We start from the raw sequence: 16234 nt of genomic DNA on the forward strand, positions 1-16234 counted from the left end.
ACAGGAGTCAGGGTGTGGGATGGCTGGGTATGTGGGGGGTGCATAAGTCAGGGCTGGGGTTGTGGGGTATGCAGGGGTCAGGGCAGAGGGTTGGGTGTGGGGGGGTTTTCAGGGGTCAGGGGAGAGGGCTGTGGGGGGGAAGGTTCAGGGGTCAGGGCAGAGGGTTGGGTGTGTGTGGGAGATTTCAGGGGCAGGGCAGAGGGCTGGGTTGCTCTGCTCATGGGGGTGCTCCCAGCACCCTGCCATGAGCGGCTCACGACAGGGGGCTGGAGGGGATATGCCCAATTCCACCCCTTTCCTCAGGGTCCCATCTGTCCCCCTCTTCTGTGCCTCCTCCCCAGAGCAGCAAGCATGCTGAAGCTCTGCTCCCCCTCCCCCTCACAAGGAAGACCAGCTGATCGGTGCAGGGAAGGAGAGGATGAGGGGCAGGAAAGCAGCATGCTGGGGGAAGGGGGAGCTTGGCTGTTGACAGGACCAAGCTTCTGCCTCCTGCCCCCGCAGGAGACAGCGGTGGCTGGAGGGGCTGAGTGGGGCGAGATCTGGCAGGTAGCAGCATGCCATTAAAAATTGGCTCGTATGCCATCTTTGGCACGTGTGCCGCAGGTTGCTGACCCCTGGTTTACAGTCTTCTGAATCAAAGGACAAATATCTATCTATATTTATAGATAGATAAATATTTTGTTTTAGTGACATCTTAAATTCTATAGAAAACAGCTAGATCTGAGTGAAATGTGTCAGGCGATGCTAAATCCTTGGCATTTAGGAGTTTCCTGCATCTAACCATTTTTACTGGTTTGCTCATCTCTTAACAAAAAAGAACTTTATTACTGAAAACCATGAATAATCATTAGGTCAGAGACTCCTGTCTGTGGAATGTGCCTGAGAAGATTCTTTCCTCAGCCAAGGATGTCACTATACCAGGTACGGCCCTTTCTTCAGAATAATGGAAACTGCTTCTGTGCCAAAGATCTACATGCTCTGAAACAGGTAAATAAACCTCAGAGCAAGACAGCTTGGAGACATCTCACATCATCAGAGAACTCAGCTGCTTTACACTCACTCCTCACTGAAGAGAAGATCCACATGTTTTTAGCCCATGGGGGGAAAAGAAATACATCCATTGCCAAATATCGAGTCACCTCTGATGGTGGTAGGGACAGAACAGAGACATTTAAATGGATCAGATACTGTTGATGCTTTCAATACTTAGAAGTGTTTAAAATTTCCCAAAGGGGCTGCAGCTAAGTTCCCTCTGCCCAGTTCTGAGCCCACTCATGTACCCCAAACCCCTCATCCCAGAGCCCAAAACCAACCCTCAGTTTGAAAACCACTGTTTTAGATGGTATTATCTGTTATTTTTGAGGGGAGGAAAGAGAAAAGAATACCACAAACAGAAAATGCAGATTCTGTCTGTGGTGTGACTTAGAGCCTCACTCCAGGAGAAACACAGGCTCAGCACATGATCTCATCAGCCAATCAAGATTTGTCAAACTTGTACCAGGAGTGGGCTGTTGAAGGCATTGCTTTTAGATGCTCTTCTGGTCATAGCCTCACAGCACTGTTGCAAAGCACAGAGTTGTCTTGGCAGCTAAGCAAGACTCGCTATTAGACAGAAGGCAAAGAGAAATAGGAAAGAGAAGAAATATGGTAGGGATGCAGGGGAGAAAATGAAACATGAGAAAAGGGATTACCCAAATCTCATATTCCAGGTGTTATTCAGGACTAAGGTTATGTCTACACTAGCACTCATTGGTAAAACTTTTGTTGGTCAGGGGTGTGAAAAAACACATACTCCTGATAGATATAAGCTTCACCGACAGAAGTGCCTGTGTGCACAGTGCTATGTCAGCAGGAGACGCTCTCCCACCTACCACCGCTCATAGGGGATGGTTTAATCATGCTCACGGGAGAGCTCAGTGGTTTGAGTATTGGCCTGTTAAACCCAGGGCTGAGAATTCAATCCTTGAGGGGGCCACTTAGGGATCTGGGGCAAAAATCTGTCTGGGGATTGGTCCTGCTTTGAGCAGGGGATTGGACTGGATGACATCCTGAGGTCCCTTCCAACCCTGATATTCTATGATCAATGCTGGCATAGAAGGCTACCTGGGAGATCTTATAGGGGCACAGCTGCAGCGGTACAACTATGCCACTATAAGGTCTGTAGTGTAGACACAGCCTTAGTCAAAGCTAGTGGAGATGACAGTGTCATCTAATCCTGACTGGGCGAGGACCAGGACAATGATGGTGATACAGTGGATCCATGTCCCAGGAGATAATGGGGGTGGAAGTCATGAAGGTAAAACTTGGCTCCTTCTGGTCCACCCATCCCACTCCTCCCATTTAGTGATCTGTGACTTTACCAGGAGCCTTGAAGACCTCTTATCACAGTTCTTTTAACTTAAACCAATTTGTAGCAGTCTATTTGTCTCCAATTTCCGCCTGCTTTCATAAACAATTTTATGTAACAAGCTGAGTTGGACTTTTATTACCTTGATCAACTTCAGAGTAGAGAGTATTGCATAATAACTCCTGGCCCATCCCTTTATTTTTCCAATCATGGCCAGCATCCTTTTTGTTCCGATGCAGCCAAATTCAGCCACATAGCAGCTGTAGAGATTCTCTACTCTGCAGACCTCATGAAGGGTATAAAATACCAAGAAAGTGTAGAATTAAAGGCAAAAACACCAGAGAGAGTAAGAATTGAAGTGATGCTACTATCAGGTCACCCAATCTGATGATGTGTGTTTGCCTGGACCCCTCTGAGGCACTGTGCATATCAGGAATGGGAGAGTATCCCCGCTGCTTAGGAATTACAGGACAGAATCTGAGGGCTATCGATAATTATTGCGCACCATCAGAACATCTAAAAGACTCCTGCCCTCAGCTACTTGAACAATGTCACAACAGGCAAATCTACACCCATCCATAATTCCTAAAAGTCAGAGATACCGCCATGAATTTCTGGGGAGGGGGGGGAGGGGATTAAATGAAGAAACAATTCTGCTTCTCTTCTCTCATTTTTTAGTACCAAAGATATTTGAACTAAATTGAATTATTTGCTTCCAGAGAATTCAAGTTTTATTGGTTCAAAATCTAAGACTTGTCACATTCAGCATTTACTCCTGAGGAAATTCTGTGCCACTGCGCATGTGCAGAATTCATGTCCCCCAGGCAGATTTCTTTGCTTCCTCACAGAAAAATGACTTTCTTACAGAGAAGCAATGGGAAGCCACAAGAGTGGTCATGCCACCCTCCCCAGCAGTATGTTTTGGGTGCCCAGGGCAGCCGGAAGAGAGGTAAATCGCTCGGGGCAGGAAGCAGGACTGAGAAAGACTCGGCTGGTGTTTCCTCCCTGCGCTGGGCTCAGCTGCTAGTCCGGGCTGGGCTGGGCAAGACAGGACTTCCTCCTCCTCTGCTTGGCATCCAGGGCCAGGTCAGACCCACCCCCAGATTTCTCCCCAGGCAGCAGGAAGCTCTGCAAACTCCCTCGTCCACCCCACTTCCTGCACCCATCACTCCTCAGCTGCAGTGAGAGGGATCCCTGTACAGGGAGCTGCTCCCCCATCCATCCAAGCTCTGTGATTCCAGACTCTCCTTCTGAGCCTCAACCCCTCCCACCCCCAATCTGGACTACTACAAGCCACCTGCACCTAGATCCCCATGCCACTGAGCTACAGTCCCCCAGAATTTGGAACCCCACTGAGCCCCCACATCCAGACTCCCCAGACTGAGCCCCAACCACCTCCCTCCCAGTCCTGAGCCCCTTTACCTAGTCCCCTTGCAGGGGACATTACCATTGCACCCAGAACCCCTCAACAAGCCCCTGTGCATCCAGAGCCCCCTAACATCCAGATCCCCCACCGAGCCATCTGCACCAAGATTGCCCCACACAGAACCCTCTCAACCCACACCTTGATCCCCCCCCACACTCTTAGTCCCTCCACACTTGGATCCTGCCTGCCTGCCCACACGTGGTACACCTGGCACAAAGGGACAAGTCACTGGGGTGTTTCTGAGGCAGGCTCGGTCCTTGCACTGTCAGGGTTGGAACAGCCTCACTGCTGAGTCCATGTCCCGGGGAGGTGGCTGGGGTGTGAGAGCTACACAGTGATCTCCCACCTCTGCACTGCCAGTGGCCTGTGCTCCCCAATGCCATGCTGGATCCTCCACATTTATTTGACAAATAAATATATTGTGCACAGAATTTTTATTTTTTTGGTGCAGAATGCCATCAGGAAAAAGCACTGGACCATTGCCTAAAAAGAACTGGTAGGCCAAAAACCACTTATGTTTTTAAAGTCTGCTACTTGAAAAATCCCAGGCTTATGAGCATATAACGTATGTGGAATCTCAACTTCTTTTAAAGGCATAGTGCATTTGTTTCTAGCCTTGATGGATTTTGATATCGCACATTAAAACCACTAGGGCTGCCCTGGTCTAGCAGTGCTTTTGGACACATTTGTTTCTAGAGATGGTAGGTTGCAAGATAATGGATCTTAAAAAAAAAATCACTTCATTCTAAGCAATAGTTTGGTTTTGTCCATACAATAATACAGTAATTAAGATGTAATGGCCACTCTACAAGAGCTACTAGAGCTAGAAACCACAATGTTTTATAGTATGTGACAGACTGGAACCAGAGCTTTCAAATGGTATAAAGCATTAATCTCTAACTAGCAGGTCATGCAATCTTAGGACTTCATATTGGAAATGATGTTGGGGGAAGTAAGAGAGCAATAAAAATTATTTGATTTTATGACCAGTTGTCTTACAGCCTACCAGGTGTAGAAACACTTTGACTGGACTTCTATATAGACATTACACACAAACCATATTAAGAGTATTATTAAGGTTGCATAAGCAAGCTCTCAAAAGTTAGGAAATGCCAGATGAAGGTTGCCTGTGCAACTTTAATTTGGTCCTTCTGTGTGAATGCATTACAAAACTGTCTTTAATTACCTAATCACATACTATTTTTTCCACAGGACCCCTACCTCATTCAGTGCACAGTACAGACCCCTTCTAGGAGTGAATCAAGATAGTAAGTGGAAGAGGCTGTCGTCTGCAGTGCCCCAACCTCATTTATTGCTGAAATTGGAGGGAGTGCAATATCTGAAGTACTGGGGATGAATGGCTGTAGGCCTGCCCAAAACTAAAGGCCCACCCCTCAATTAAGAGGGAGGAACCACTGGACCTAAGCATCATTTGGTTATAGGGCACAAGAAATTAAAAAACAGGAGCGAGGGTGAGGTCAGAGATAAAGAAGCAGGGATCCTGGGGGGAACACCAAGCAGAGAACTTCCAATAGAGCTCACTGCTCCTCAAAGGCATCTAAGAAGTCAGTGGACGCTGCCCAGAGGAACTCTGCCTAGAGACATGACTGGATGAAGGAACAGAAATAGGCCGCGCAGTTGTGGAGTAACCTTCCCCTCACTCCCCCACATCCAGCTTTCTTCTCCTGGTATGATGGATGTCCCAGGCAATTTTATATCTGACATTTTCTAACTTAAATTGCTTGACTTTGCAACCTAAGTATATAATATATAATAAGTAAAACTGCAACAATCCCCACATGACTCATTAGCAGAGCTTGAACCTTGCAGCTTCAACATATACTTCTAACACTTAAAACAGTGTTTCTCAAACTTTTGTATTGGTGACCCCTTTCACACAGCAAGCCTGAGTGCGACCCCCCCTTATAAATTAAAAAACTTTTTTGTATATTTAACACCATTATAAATGCTGGAGGCAAAGTGGGGTTTGGGGTGGAGGCTGACAGCTCACAACCCCCCATGTAATAACCTCATGACTCCCTGAGGCGTTCCAACCCCGTTTGAGAACCCCTGACTTAAACAGCACTAACTACATTAGTTGGCAGCAAAAGAATGCTATCCAAGAAGGGTGGATGGGTTGCTGGTGCCACATGCTGGGTCTGGGAGCCCAACCTGGCTTTTTCTCTTGGTCCCCTCAGAGACAGATGGATTTTGTTCCCCGTGTTATGTCCCCAAAGCAAGGCAGGGATAACTGGGGCTTTGTGATAGGTCTGAAGAACAGTCAGGGAGTGTCATAGTGGGACTCTCTTCTCCTTCCCACTCAGGAAGTTGGAGGAAGCAGAACCACCACCAAAAAGGGGATAAGTTGCTGGGGTAATGTGTCTCCTCTCAGGAGGGGTATTGTGGTGGTGGTAGAGAGTGAGGCTGGGCTCTTTGACCCCTGAAAGCTGCTCCAGAAGATCCTGTTCCCACATAAATGCATGCTGCTGCTTTAGCCAATGGATGAGTCTGGCCTTAAAAATATTCATGTTTAGATGTTTTGGCATTCTGCCAACATTCTCCTGTGCAGTGAAAGTCACAGTGGTTAAATGGTATTTTTTTTAACAGTTTCTCTCTGAAACTTCCAACAGTATTTCATGGAGAAAAGAAAAGACACTTCTGTAGCCTGAGGGTTTCATTCCTGCTGAATTTCAAAGGACTACAGGAGAGGTAGTCGATTATTTTTTGTCAAGACCCAAATTTCTTGGTCAAAGTATAGTCAAGGTCCAGACTCCAGAGAAAATAATAAAAAAAAAATCCAGTGATGATAAAAAAAAATAAATTTTATGGTCCGTTCAAAAGTGTCTGGCAGTCTGGATTTGGCCCATGGTCCACCTGTTGACTACTCCTGGACTACAACAATCAATCATACAATCGTAGCACTGGAACAGACCCTCTCAGTCTTCTCTGCTCCAGACTAAACAAACCCAATTTTCTCAATCTTCCCTCACAGGTCATGTTTTCTAGACCTGTAATCATTTTTGTTGCTCTTCTCTGGACTTTCTCCAATTTGTTCACATCTTTCCTGAAACGTGGCGCCCAGAACTGGACACAATACTCCAGTTGAGGCCTAAGCAGCAGAGTAGAGCGCAAGAATTACTTTTTGTGTCTTGCTTACAATACTCCTGCTATACATCCCAGAATGTTTGCTTTTTCCACAACAGTATTACATTGTTGACTTATATTTAGCTTTTGATTCACTATAACCCCAGACGATCCCTTTCCGCAGTACTCCTTCCTAGGCAATCATTTCTCATTTTGTATGTGTGCAACTGATTGTTCCTTCCTAAGTGGAGTACTTTGCATTTGTCCTTATTGAATTTCATCCTATTTACTTCTGACCATTTTCCCAGTTTGTCCAGATCATTTTGAATTTTAATCCTATCCTCCAAAGCCGGTGTTAAGAGCTTTGAAAAAAAAAAAAGAGAAAAAAAAAAGGGTGGCAAGAATTTTTTATAGTACCAAGTGTTAGGCAATCTAAATTTGGAGGTCATTACTGCTGCCTCCTATGATCAGAATGTGCTCATCACAATGTTATTGGAGGACCACCAAGCTTGTGTGTTATTTTAGAGAGAGCGCTTATTTGCCTCTTCTGTTTATTACTCCCCTGAAGTTGTTAACCTCTATTCTTAATGTGTTTTCTCTACATTATCTAATTGTGCTACCACAGATAGAAGATGCTGGGTTTAGGTAGGAAATAAGCAGCAGATAGACTGGCTCTTAAGGAAACAGCTTCCTTTCTGAAATAGTCCTAATAATACACAATTAAAAAAAACAAGAGGAATACGATCATATTAACAGATTAGGTATAGCTAGTATGGTGCTTTAGAAATGCAGAGAGATTAACAGGTCATGGAAAAGGATTTCTAGCTGGGTGCATTTCACAGTTTTCCATGAGGTTCCAGCCCACCGCACTGAACACAACTTTCATGTGAAGAATAAATACCCATAAATCTGCTCTTGCAGATGGGAAAAATGCTAGTCATAGACACTGTGATCAACTACTGTTGGTGAAAGATTGTATGAAGGTGAGGAGCCAGTGTTATTTACAGAGGAGTGGGCCATATTAACTGTATCATTGTCTGTACTATAAATATTCAAGACAAGCATTTGCAGCAAGGCAAACAGGAATATTAACATACATACATAAGGAAAGGATTAAACTCCAGCCTCCCTGAATACTCTGTAAGCAAACTTGATGGGCTCTTCTAAAAGGCTTTCATGACACCCTCTAGAAATGGCAATTCTCAGAGTGGTAGCCGTGTTACTTTGTATCAGCAAAAAGAACAAGGAGTACCTGTATCACCTTAGAGACTAACATATATGAGCACATATCTAGTCCACGAAAGCTTATGCTCAAATAAATTTGTTAGTCTCTAAGGTGCCACAGGTAATTCTCAAGAGTGTAGCGCAAGTCACGTGGCACCCTACGATTTCCCTGGCGCCCAGCTCCTGGAGTCAGGCCCTCACAGGAGAATTCCCACCTTCCTTGAGCACACGCGTTTCTAGCCCGCGTACTTGCAACAGGGAAAAGTTAACAATGCGATGACGGCTCACAAACCAGGAAGCCAAGACAAAGCCCCAGGGTTTTACCACCTCACGGTTCTGAGCCCATCTCATGATTTTGAGAGGAACCAAACTGACGATTTCCTTACAGGTGGCAGAGGGCAGCGCAGTGAATAGCCCAGGCCGAGTTGACACTCCTGTTCCCCCCAGGGCACTTAATGCCCGAGTAGGAAACCTGCGGCTCAGCCGGTCTGGAGAACGCGGCGGGGGCTTGAGGGCGAGAGCGGCGGCCAGTGCTCAGGAGCGGAGATCTCCCCACTCACCTGGTCCCCCGCGGCGGAGAAATCAATTACGCCGCGTAAGTCGGGCCCGCCCCGCAGGTCCCGCTGCCGATAGAAACGGAAGAGCCGGCGAAAGGCGTCTTCCCGAGCCTCCCTCACCAGGGCCGCGGCCGCCGTCATCTTGGCCATGACAACCTCTCACCCTCCCCAGCCTGACCCGAGGGAGCAAAAGCCGACGGACGGCTCGGATCTGATTGGCTGAGCGAGAAGAGGTCGGAGGTCAGAATTCGCTCTTCTCCTTTCAAGATGGCGGCGACGCGCGGCTCCTCCCGGCGAGTGTTCGAGCTCTTCGTGTCCCAGATCCACTGGACTCTGGCCACCAGTGAGTCCAGGTGGCAGGGCTGCCCCTCCCCGTGCCGGGCCCGGGTCTCCAGTCATGAGGCGGTGTGAACAGCGGGCCCGATCCCCAGGGCGCAGAGCCCCCTGTCCGTCCCGCAAAGGGGAGCTGGAGCCGGTCCCCGCGCGGCAGGAGCTTTCTCCTGTCCGGGAATCCAGCGGGGCGGCCAGCTCCATAACTTCCCCCTGCCCCGCCATTGTCTGCTCCAGCAGAGGGGCCAATCTCGTGGGTGGAGCGGGGCGTGTATCGCGGGGGCAGCCTGTGCTGCCCTTGAGGGTATGTGTGTGAGATGGAGGGATGGGCACGTCTCACAGCGGCAGGGCCTTAGGCACTGGCCCATTGTCGTGGACTTCGTTGTGACTGTTCGTTTTTCTCCCACAGAGGAACTCAGAGACTATTTTGCTCAGTTTGGGACTGTAAGAAAATGCACGTTGCCATTTGTGAGTATCATCTGCCTTTCTTTAGCTAATTCCCCCTTTATGCAAAGTAAATTAATGCTGCTATTCAGCATATAATCAACAGGAGCTGGAAAGTGTCTATTAGTTCATATTGTCCAACTTTCCCCGTTAACTTGGGGTTGTTCCCTATGAACAAATGCTTAATTAGTTTAGTCCCCAGTGGGACTTCCACTACTCGAGAATTTTTTCTGTGGCTTTGTCGATATCACTGTTAGGAAGCCTTTTCTTGTATTATGATCAAATTTTCCTTAATTCTATCTCCTTACTATATTTCCTTGGGTCACCCTAAATAACTCATATACCTCTTGTGGTTCATGCTTTCAGATTCTTATAAGCAGTTATAGCTAATATTTGGAAAACACTTCAGAATGTTAGAAGTGGGAGTCTGGACTTTTGGTTACTATTACCAGTGTGCCTGCTGATGTACTTAGTGAGCTTGTCCACATAACCTTTTGGAGCTTTACTTTACCCATCTGCAAAGTGGGCATCATAATCTCCTATATTTGTTGAACTCCTGTGATGCAAGATGTTATACAAGTGCAAAGTTATTAGGTGCCTTAGTTGGTGTTAACTTGGCTTAACTGGATATAGGGTATTTGATTTTGTGTGTTAAAAAAACTGAAAAGTGATTTTGCTGCTTCACAGCAGCCCTTTGGTAGGCAACAAAAGGGCCAAATGGGGTGGCTGTGTGTAAAATAAATAAATAAAAATAAAAATCCTTCATTCCACTTTAGCTGGGAAGTTGGTTGTGGATGCTTCACAGATATGGGAAGACACCCATTTTTAGGGAAAATGGCAGCTGGCTGATGTATGGTGGTTCATCTAAACAATGCTTCTGCTGCCTCACTTTTCTCAGTTGTCTTCTGTAAAAATATTCTGACTGAATGGTGGTGAATAAATTCCATTCTGAAGGTATAGCAGATGCATCTTTGCCTTTCATTTAATTCTCTGACTTTAAAATATTTCACTAAAGCTGTTGTAACTGGTAGGACACTGCTTACCAGTCCAGTTTCTCAAAAATTAATATTTCAACAGGATAAAAGTATCTTGTCCCCTCACTAATAACCCCAATGTTTGTGAGCTACAGCTGGACAACAAAACAAGCAACCCCCCTAAATTTCTTGTTGTGAACTGATCATTTTACCTAAGAGTAGGTTTAATAAGAATTGGAGACCACTTGGGAAGTGGGTGAAATTATTGGGCACTGCAGGGAATCATCTTATTTCCAAAAATAAAATTTATGTCTTTATCACCACTCTTTACAGAACACTACAGATGTCACACTGTGACAAGGCTAATGTCTAGACAGAAGATTCAGCATAAATTGGAAGTGGTGCTGGTGGTCATCATGAAAATTCAGTGGCAGAACTGTGTAGCAGACCCAGGCCTAATTAGCTGTAGCTCAGGCCTGAGGTACTTTGGCTACTGTAGCTGGCTTTGCTCTTCGTGGATAGCAATGCATTTTTAAAGTGGCAAGTCCATTAAAAGGAATTTAGGAAGTCATGGATTTTTTTTCCTATGTGTCTTGCTTGTCTTACTATTGCAATCTGCTTTCCTAGTATCTTAGACTATTGCTATAATCTTGCTCCCTCACTTTCCAAGGCTCAGCTTGTGATTTAGATCAACCTCCATTTAAATGCTGCCACTTCTGGTAGACAATAGGTAATGCCTTCAGTCTTGAACAAATAACCACCCTATGCTATCCAGCCTTTCAAACTAATGTTGAAAAGACAATGTTTTTGGCTGCTAGACTCAAGTTGTTGGAGGGGAGGGGAGCAGTATCCAGTTAATCAAGTTCACAAGGCAGCTGAGCACAAAGTGTTCTGGTAAGGGTATGATGGGCTCCTGAAAGAAAGTATTTAATTTTCTCTAGTGAACTAAAGATCTTTACCATGAAAAGCTTTGTAAAAGGGTGCTGTAACTATATATATGTAGTACTTTCAGTTTGAGCTACATTTTATTTTGTATTCGGTGGCTAGGATAAAGAAACAGGATTTCACAAAGGCTTTTGCTGGATTGGATTCTCTTCAGAAGAAGGCCTTCGCAATGCATTACAGAAGGAATCTCACATCCTCGACGGCATCAAGGTAACAGTTTGTTTTAAATGAACATTTTATTTTATAAAAGAAACTGAACTCTTACCTTCTTTTGCATAGCCCAAGGGTGCTGAGGTATCTTCCGTGTGCCTCGCCCAACACAAGTTGGATGAACCATCTAAACACTACGATGAAGTAATGTAAAATTGACAACTGTAACACTCCCCAACCTATAACTGAGAACTTTCTCTGAAGTTATCCCAAACCTCTTTTCCAAATAGTGTGACTAAGTAGATTCTGTAGTGTCTCTTGAAAGCCAAACTTCCTTCATGTTGGACTAAAAGGAAGAAAACAAGTTCAAGAGTAGAGGGCTGTCCAGGACAGCCTTGAATGCAGTCCACAGCTATATAAACTTAAGGACAGTCTATATCAGTGGTCCCCAAACTTTTGATGGTCATCGCCCCCGCTTACCCTGTCTGTGCCTGGCTGGGAGCTGGGCTGTGCCTCAGGGGTGCAGGGAAGAGAGAGATGTGGACAGGGATAAAAGGGCTGGGGATGTGGCCAGGAGCAGAGCTGAGCCACAGCTGGGCCTGTGGCCAGGTGTGGCTCTACTCCTGGCCCCACTCCCAGCCCTGGGTTGGGAACAGGGCCAGGCTGGGGTCAGTCATGGGCCTGGTAGCCCTGGCCCTGCCAAAGGTTCATCAGTGTGCTCCTCAGTTTGGGGACCTTTGGTCTATATGCATATATCATTTGAAGTCAAGTATTTGAGGTAGAATAGGAACAGAGAAATATATGCAAGACCTGAATTGTAAAGGGAATTAAATTAGAACCAACACTTTAAATTGCAGTGGAAATTACATGAGAGTCAGTGTAGTCTGTAGAGCACAGGTGTCATTCATATAACCACAATTAAAAAGGTAGGTGTATTCTGCATTTCCAAGAGTTTGAGTGGTCTTAAAGGATGGAGAGAGAGAGAGACACACACTGTAATTAAACATCTGCAGCTGGCCCATGCCAGCTGACTTTGGGCATGTAGGGCTTGGGCTACATAGCTGTTTAATGGCTATGTAGATGCTTGGACTGGCGTTCAGGCTCCGGGATTGTTTCTCGTGGTAGGGTCCTAGAACCCAAGATCCAGTACAAATGTTTACACTGCAGTTAAACAGCTGTGTAAACAGAGCCCAAGCTGCAGGTGTTTAATTGCAGTGTAGACATAGCTGAAGTAGTCTCCTGTAAAGCATATTGCACACATTCATACTGAAGGTCAAAGATCTGATGACATTCCCATCAATAAAGGTCTTTCCAGCCAAGTACAGAAGGGCTAGGTGGTGGTGGTGGTGGTTTGGGCCACTAAGGCTATCTGGAAATCCAGCACACCATGAGGATTCAGAAGAAGCCTTAGGTTTTGTTTCAAAGGGCAGACATACTCCCTCACCTGAATTTTTCATTTCTTGCTTGTGCAATTCAGTATATTGCCTCATGTCCACATTCAATGTATTGGCTTAATGCCCCAAAACTTGTGTGGGTAATGCTAGAGTCAGACAACTAAGTTGTCCAAGTTTGATACAACAACTTTAGAGCAAAGTATCAGAAAAGTGACAGTAAAGCCCAACCATGTGCTGTCTCCTTTAGTGGTCTCACTCATAGGAATAACAAGACACTGGTTCCTGAAGTCAGCAATTGCCCCAAACTACTCCATCCTCTCAGGGGCTCATTTCCTTAACAGAACTAGGTCTTTTGTCAGTATTGTTTGGACCCTTTCCCTAGTATGACCATTTTTCCTCCCTGTGGAAGACTATGCATATGCAGTTTGTCCCATTTAATCCTAGACAGTTACTTTCCATTAGTTTTAGGTGTAGTTCTGGGGAAGCTATTAAGATTTTTCTCCCACAGGGCAGCACTATTTTTAACTTTCTTGTTGGGAACCTAGTATCTATACTTATGGCTCCTGAAACTGCAAGTGTAGCAGAGCAAAATACCTTCTGAGAGCATCTCTCCCAGAGTGAGATCAGTGGGAATGGAGGATATTAAGTCAGTTGTCTTTTGTTGAAGTTTCAATTGTGGTTTAAATAGCTGCTTTCACTATTTCAGCTCCAGGTTCAACAGCAGAAACGCAGAAGTTTTCGAAGCCAGTATACAAATGAAGGAGAAACTGACATGAGTTAGCAGCAGCAGGAGACTTTATTTCACCAACATGTAAAGAAAGTCTAAAATAAACATTACTGAGGGGAAGTGTAAGAGTATTTGACTTTAAAACAGAATCCAGCTGTTTCCCCCTGCTGTGGCTGTATAGTTTATGTTTGAGCTGGGAGGGGAACAGTGAATCATAAGAACCCTATTCTACAAGCTCCCTCAAATTCCACTTATTACAGCATAAGGAGGGGGTTAGCTATATACATAAGGAGAATTATCATTAAGTAAAAGCTTTGCTAGTTTAAAAAAAAAAACACAAAAAACTAAAGCTCGAGGCACGAGTATTGTACCCTGAGATGCTGGGACAGAGTTCCTGTGAGTGCTGATAGGGCACAGGGGAGTAGCATAGCTAAAGCCCTGCATAAAGACAATATGCCCCTGAATGGTTCAAAACAATCTTCCCCCTCCCCTGTTTTTCATGGGTGGTTGTCCTAGCTAGAACTTAAAAGAATCATTATGCACATCTGTCTACACTGCCCAGAACTGCTAAACTGCTTCATGTGTAACCATCCATTGTACACTCCTCCCGATAGATTAAAAATCATGAGCATGAAGTCTGTTTATAGTCCATTCTTAGTACTCAATTAGGTCAGTTTATTCACTCCTTCCTCCTCTTCTTGCCCTCATGCTCATGTTCTTTAGGGCGGCTACTATCAGAGGGCCTCTTAGAACCCCCATGCTGTTTGGCTTCCTCCAAGAACTTGTCCAGACCGAAAGGATCTTCCTCAAATTGAACAGGTCCCTCTCTGCCCCTCTGTCTACGGTCTGAGCCGGAAAATTCCTTATCTGGAACAAACCTGCAGCAGAAGAGAGAGGATGTTCAGTCCAGATTGTTTTAAATAACACAAGAAGAGGCTGAGTTTCTCCTGTTTTCTTACCTGTTAGTCTTTATTCGAGCCTCTAAGTCATCTCCATACATGTCTTTGTCCACATTTTTACTAGGTCTGTAGATGTTCTGGGCCATGTCTTTACCGCTTCTCCAAGGCTGGTCGTAGACATTGTAAATTTCATCCTCTCCTCCAGCAAATCCACTGTCCATACCCTAAAAAAGAAGAGAATGGATAATGTGTGAGGTACTAATCAGAGTAGGATACAAGAGTTTTCAAAAGCTCAGTGAGGTAACATTAAGCTGATGAATTATAGGGACCTACAACATATAATGTCTACTGATCATGAACTCTGGGTGCTACAAACATCTGCTGTGTAAAGGACATTTCTGTCCTTCCAGCAAGCAACAGGAAAGAGCACCTGCATTTTAATATACAGGTATTATTTCAACCTGCTCTACAGAGAAGCTGTTTTAACATAAGTTTTAGACTACAACTAAGCAACTGAAAATAGATTCATAGACTCTAGGACTGGAAGGGACCTCAAGAGGTCATCGAGTCCAGTCCCCTGCCCTCATGGCAGAACCAATTACTGTCTAGACCATCCCTGATAGACATTTATCTAACCTACTCTTAAATATCTCCAGAGATGGAGATTCCACAACCTCCCTAGGCAATTTATTCCAGTGTTTAAATATAAGGTACTTTCATTATGCCAATCAATCTTTAAGTGGTTGATGAAATATTGAAACGAAGAGCTGGCTCTCCCAAAACAGGCCCCTGCGGAACCCCACTTGTTATACCTTTCCAGCCGGGTTATTTGGAACCATTAATTAACTACTGCTGAGTACGGTTATTCTAGGCAGTTTATGGCACCCTACCTTATTAGTTAGCTCTATCTAAATGTATTTGCCTGAGTTTATCGAATAAGTATATCATGCGACTGTGACGGTTAATATCAAAATGCTCTACTTAAAGTCTAGGAACTAGCCACATCCACCGGTTCTCCCCTTAATTCCACAAGACTCGGTTACTCCTATCATAAGAAAGTCTTATCAAGATTTGGTTTGTGACACGATTTGTTCTTTACAATCCGCACTGCTGGCTTACTTGCCCATGATCACCTTACCACCTTCGAAGTGTTTGGCAGTGATTCTTTCGATAATTACTTGCTCCTATTATCGTTCCCTGGCAAGAAGTTACAGTTACTGGTTCGTGTAGTTTTCTGGGGTTGGTCTTTATTTCCCCTTTTATAGATGGGCTCTGGCCCATTATATTTGCCTTTTCCGACTTCTGGAATCTCTCTCTCGCCATGTACTTTCCAAAGATAATTAGCCTAGAGAGCTCAGAGTATTTCTCCCTCATTAACTCCTTGTATTCTAGGATGCATTCATCAGGCCGCGGTTGACTTGCAGGCAGTCTAACTTTCTAATGATATCTTTATAAGCTTTGCTGTTTTTTTTTTTATTTCTAACTCTTACCCCCTTCCCCTAAAGCTATCTTTCACTATGTTAGACATTCCTTCAGATGAGGTCTTAGAAGGCGAAAGGCACAAATGAGCTCAACTAGCTTATGGAACAAAGGGGAAACAAGAAGATTTATCAATTACATGTAGAAGCAAGAGGGAAGACCAAGGGACAGGGTAGGTCCACTGTCTTAGTGAGGTAGGCGATGATAACCACAGTTAACAGGAAACTTGGGAAGTCATTAAGCATCTCTGCCAC

The 16234-nt window shown here is 45.0% G+C and overlaps 3 protein-coding genes across 3 annotated transcripts in view; 1 reads left to right on the forward strand and 2 right to left on the reverse strand.

Annotated features, from left to right (window-relative positions):
- Positions 1–8868, reverse strand: part of ALKBH1 (alkB homolog 1, histone H2A dioxygenase) — a 21783-nt gene extending 12915 nt beyond the window's left edge. The window contains exon 1 of the mRNA XM_032802025.2: positions 8642–8868. Coding sequence (XP_032657916.1) covers positions 8642–8788 — 147 coding nt within the window. The 5' untranslated portion in view covers positions 8789–8868. The remainder of the gene's footprint in view (positions 1–8641) is intronic.
- SLIRP (SRA stem-loop interacting RNA binding protein) lies at positions 8850–13722 on the forward strand. The gene is made up of 4 exons (XM_032802026.2): positions 8850–8981; positions 9378–9436; positions 11434–11541; positions 13582–13722. The coding sequence occupies exons 1-4, from the start codon at positions 8906–8908 to the stop codon at positions 13654–13656; spliced, it is 318 nt and encodes a 105-aa protein (XP_032657917.1). The 5' UTR covers positions 8850–8905; the 3' UTR covers positions 13657–13722.
- The window catches only part of SNW1 (SNW domain containing 1), a 25077-nt gene continuing 22500 nt past the window's right edge, over positions 13658–16234 (reverse strand). Inside the window, exons 13-14 of the mRNA XM_032802024.2 lie at positions 14562–14725; positions 13658–14480 (exon numbers count right to left, since the gene is read on the reverse strand). Of these exons, the coding sequence (XP_032657915.1) occupies positions 14282–14480; positions 14562–14725 (363 nt within the window). The 3' untranslated portion in view covers positions 13658–14281. The remainder of the gene's footprint in view (positions 14481–14561; positions 14726–16234) is intronic.

The sequence above is a fragment of the Chelonoidis abingdonii genome, chromosome 4 (assembly GCF_003597395.2).
Source record: "Chelonoidis abingdonii isolate Lonesome George chromosome 4, CheloAbing_2.0, whole genome shotgun sequence".
Lineage (NCBI taxonomy): Eukaryota > Metazoa > Chordata > Testudines > Testudinidae > Chelonoidis > Chelonoidis abingdonii.

Excerpts from the sequence above, each read along its gene's own strand:
- SLIRP (XM_032802026.2), top strand. The coding sequence starts at position 8,906 with ATGGCGGCGACGCGCGGCTCCTCCCGGCGAGTGTTCGAGCTCTTCGTG. Across the intron at positions 8,982-9,377 it reads CCACTGGACTCTGGCCACCA|AGGAACTCAGAGACTATTTT; the intron begins GTGAGTCCAGGT and ends TTTCTCCCACAG. Across the intron at positions 11,542-13,581 it reads ACATCCTCGACGGCATCAAG|CTCCAGGTTCAACAGCAGAA; the intron begins GTAACAGTTTGT and ends TCACTATTTCAG.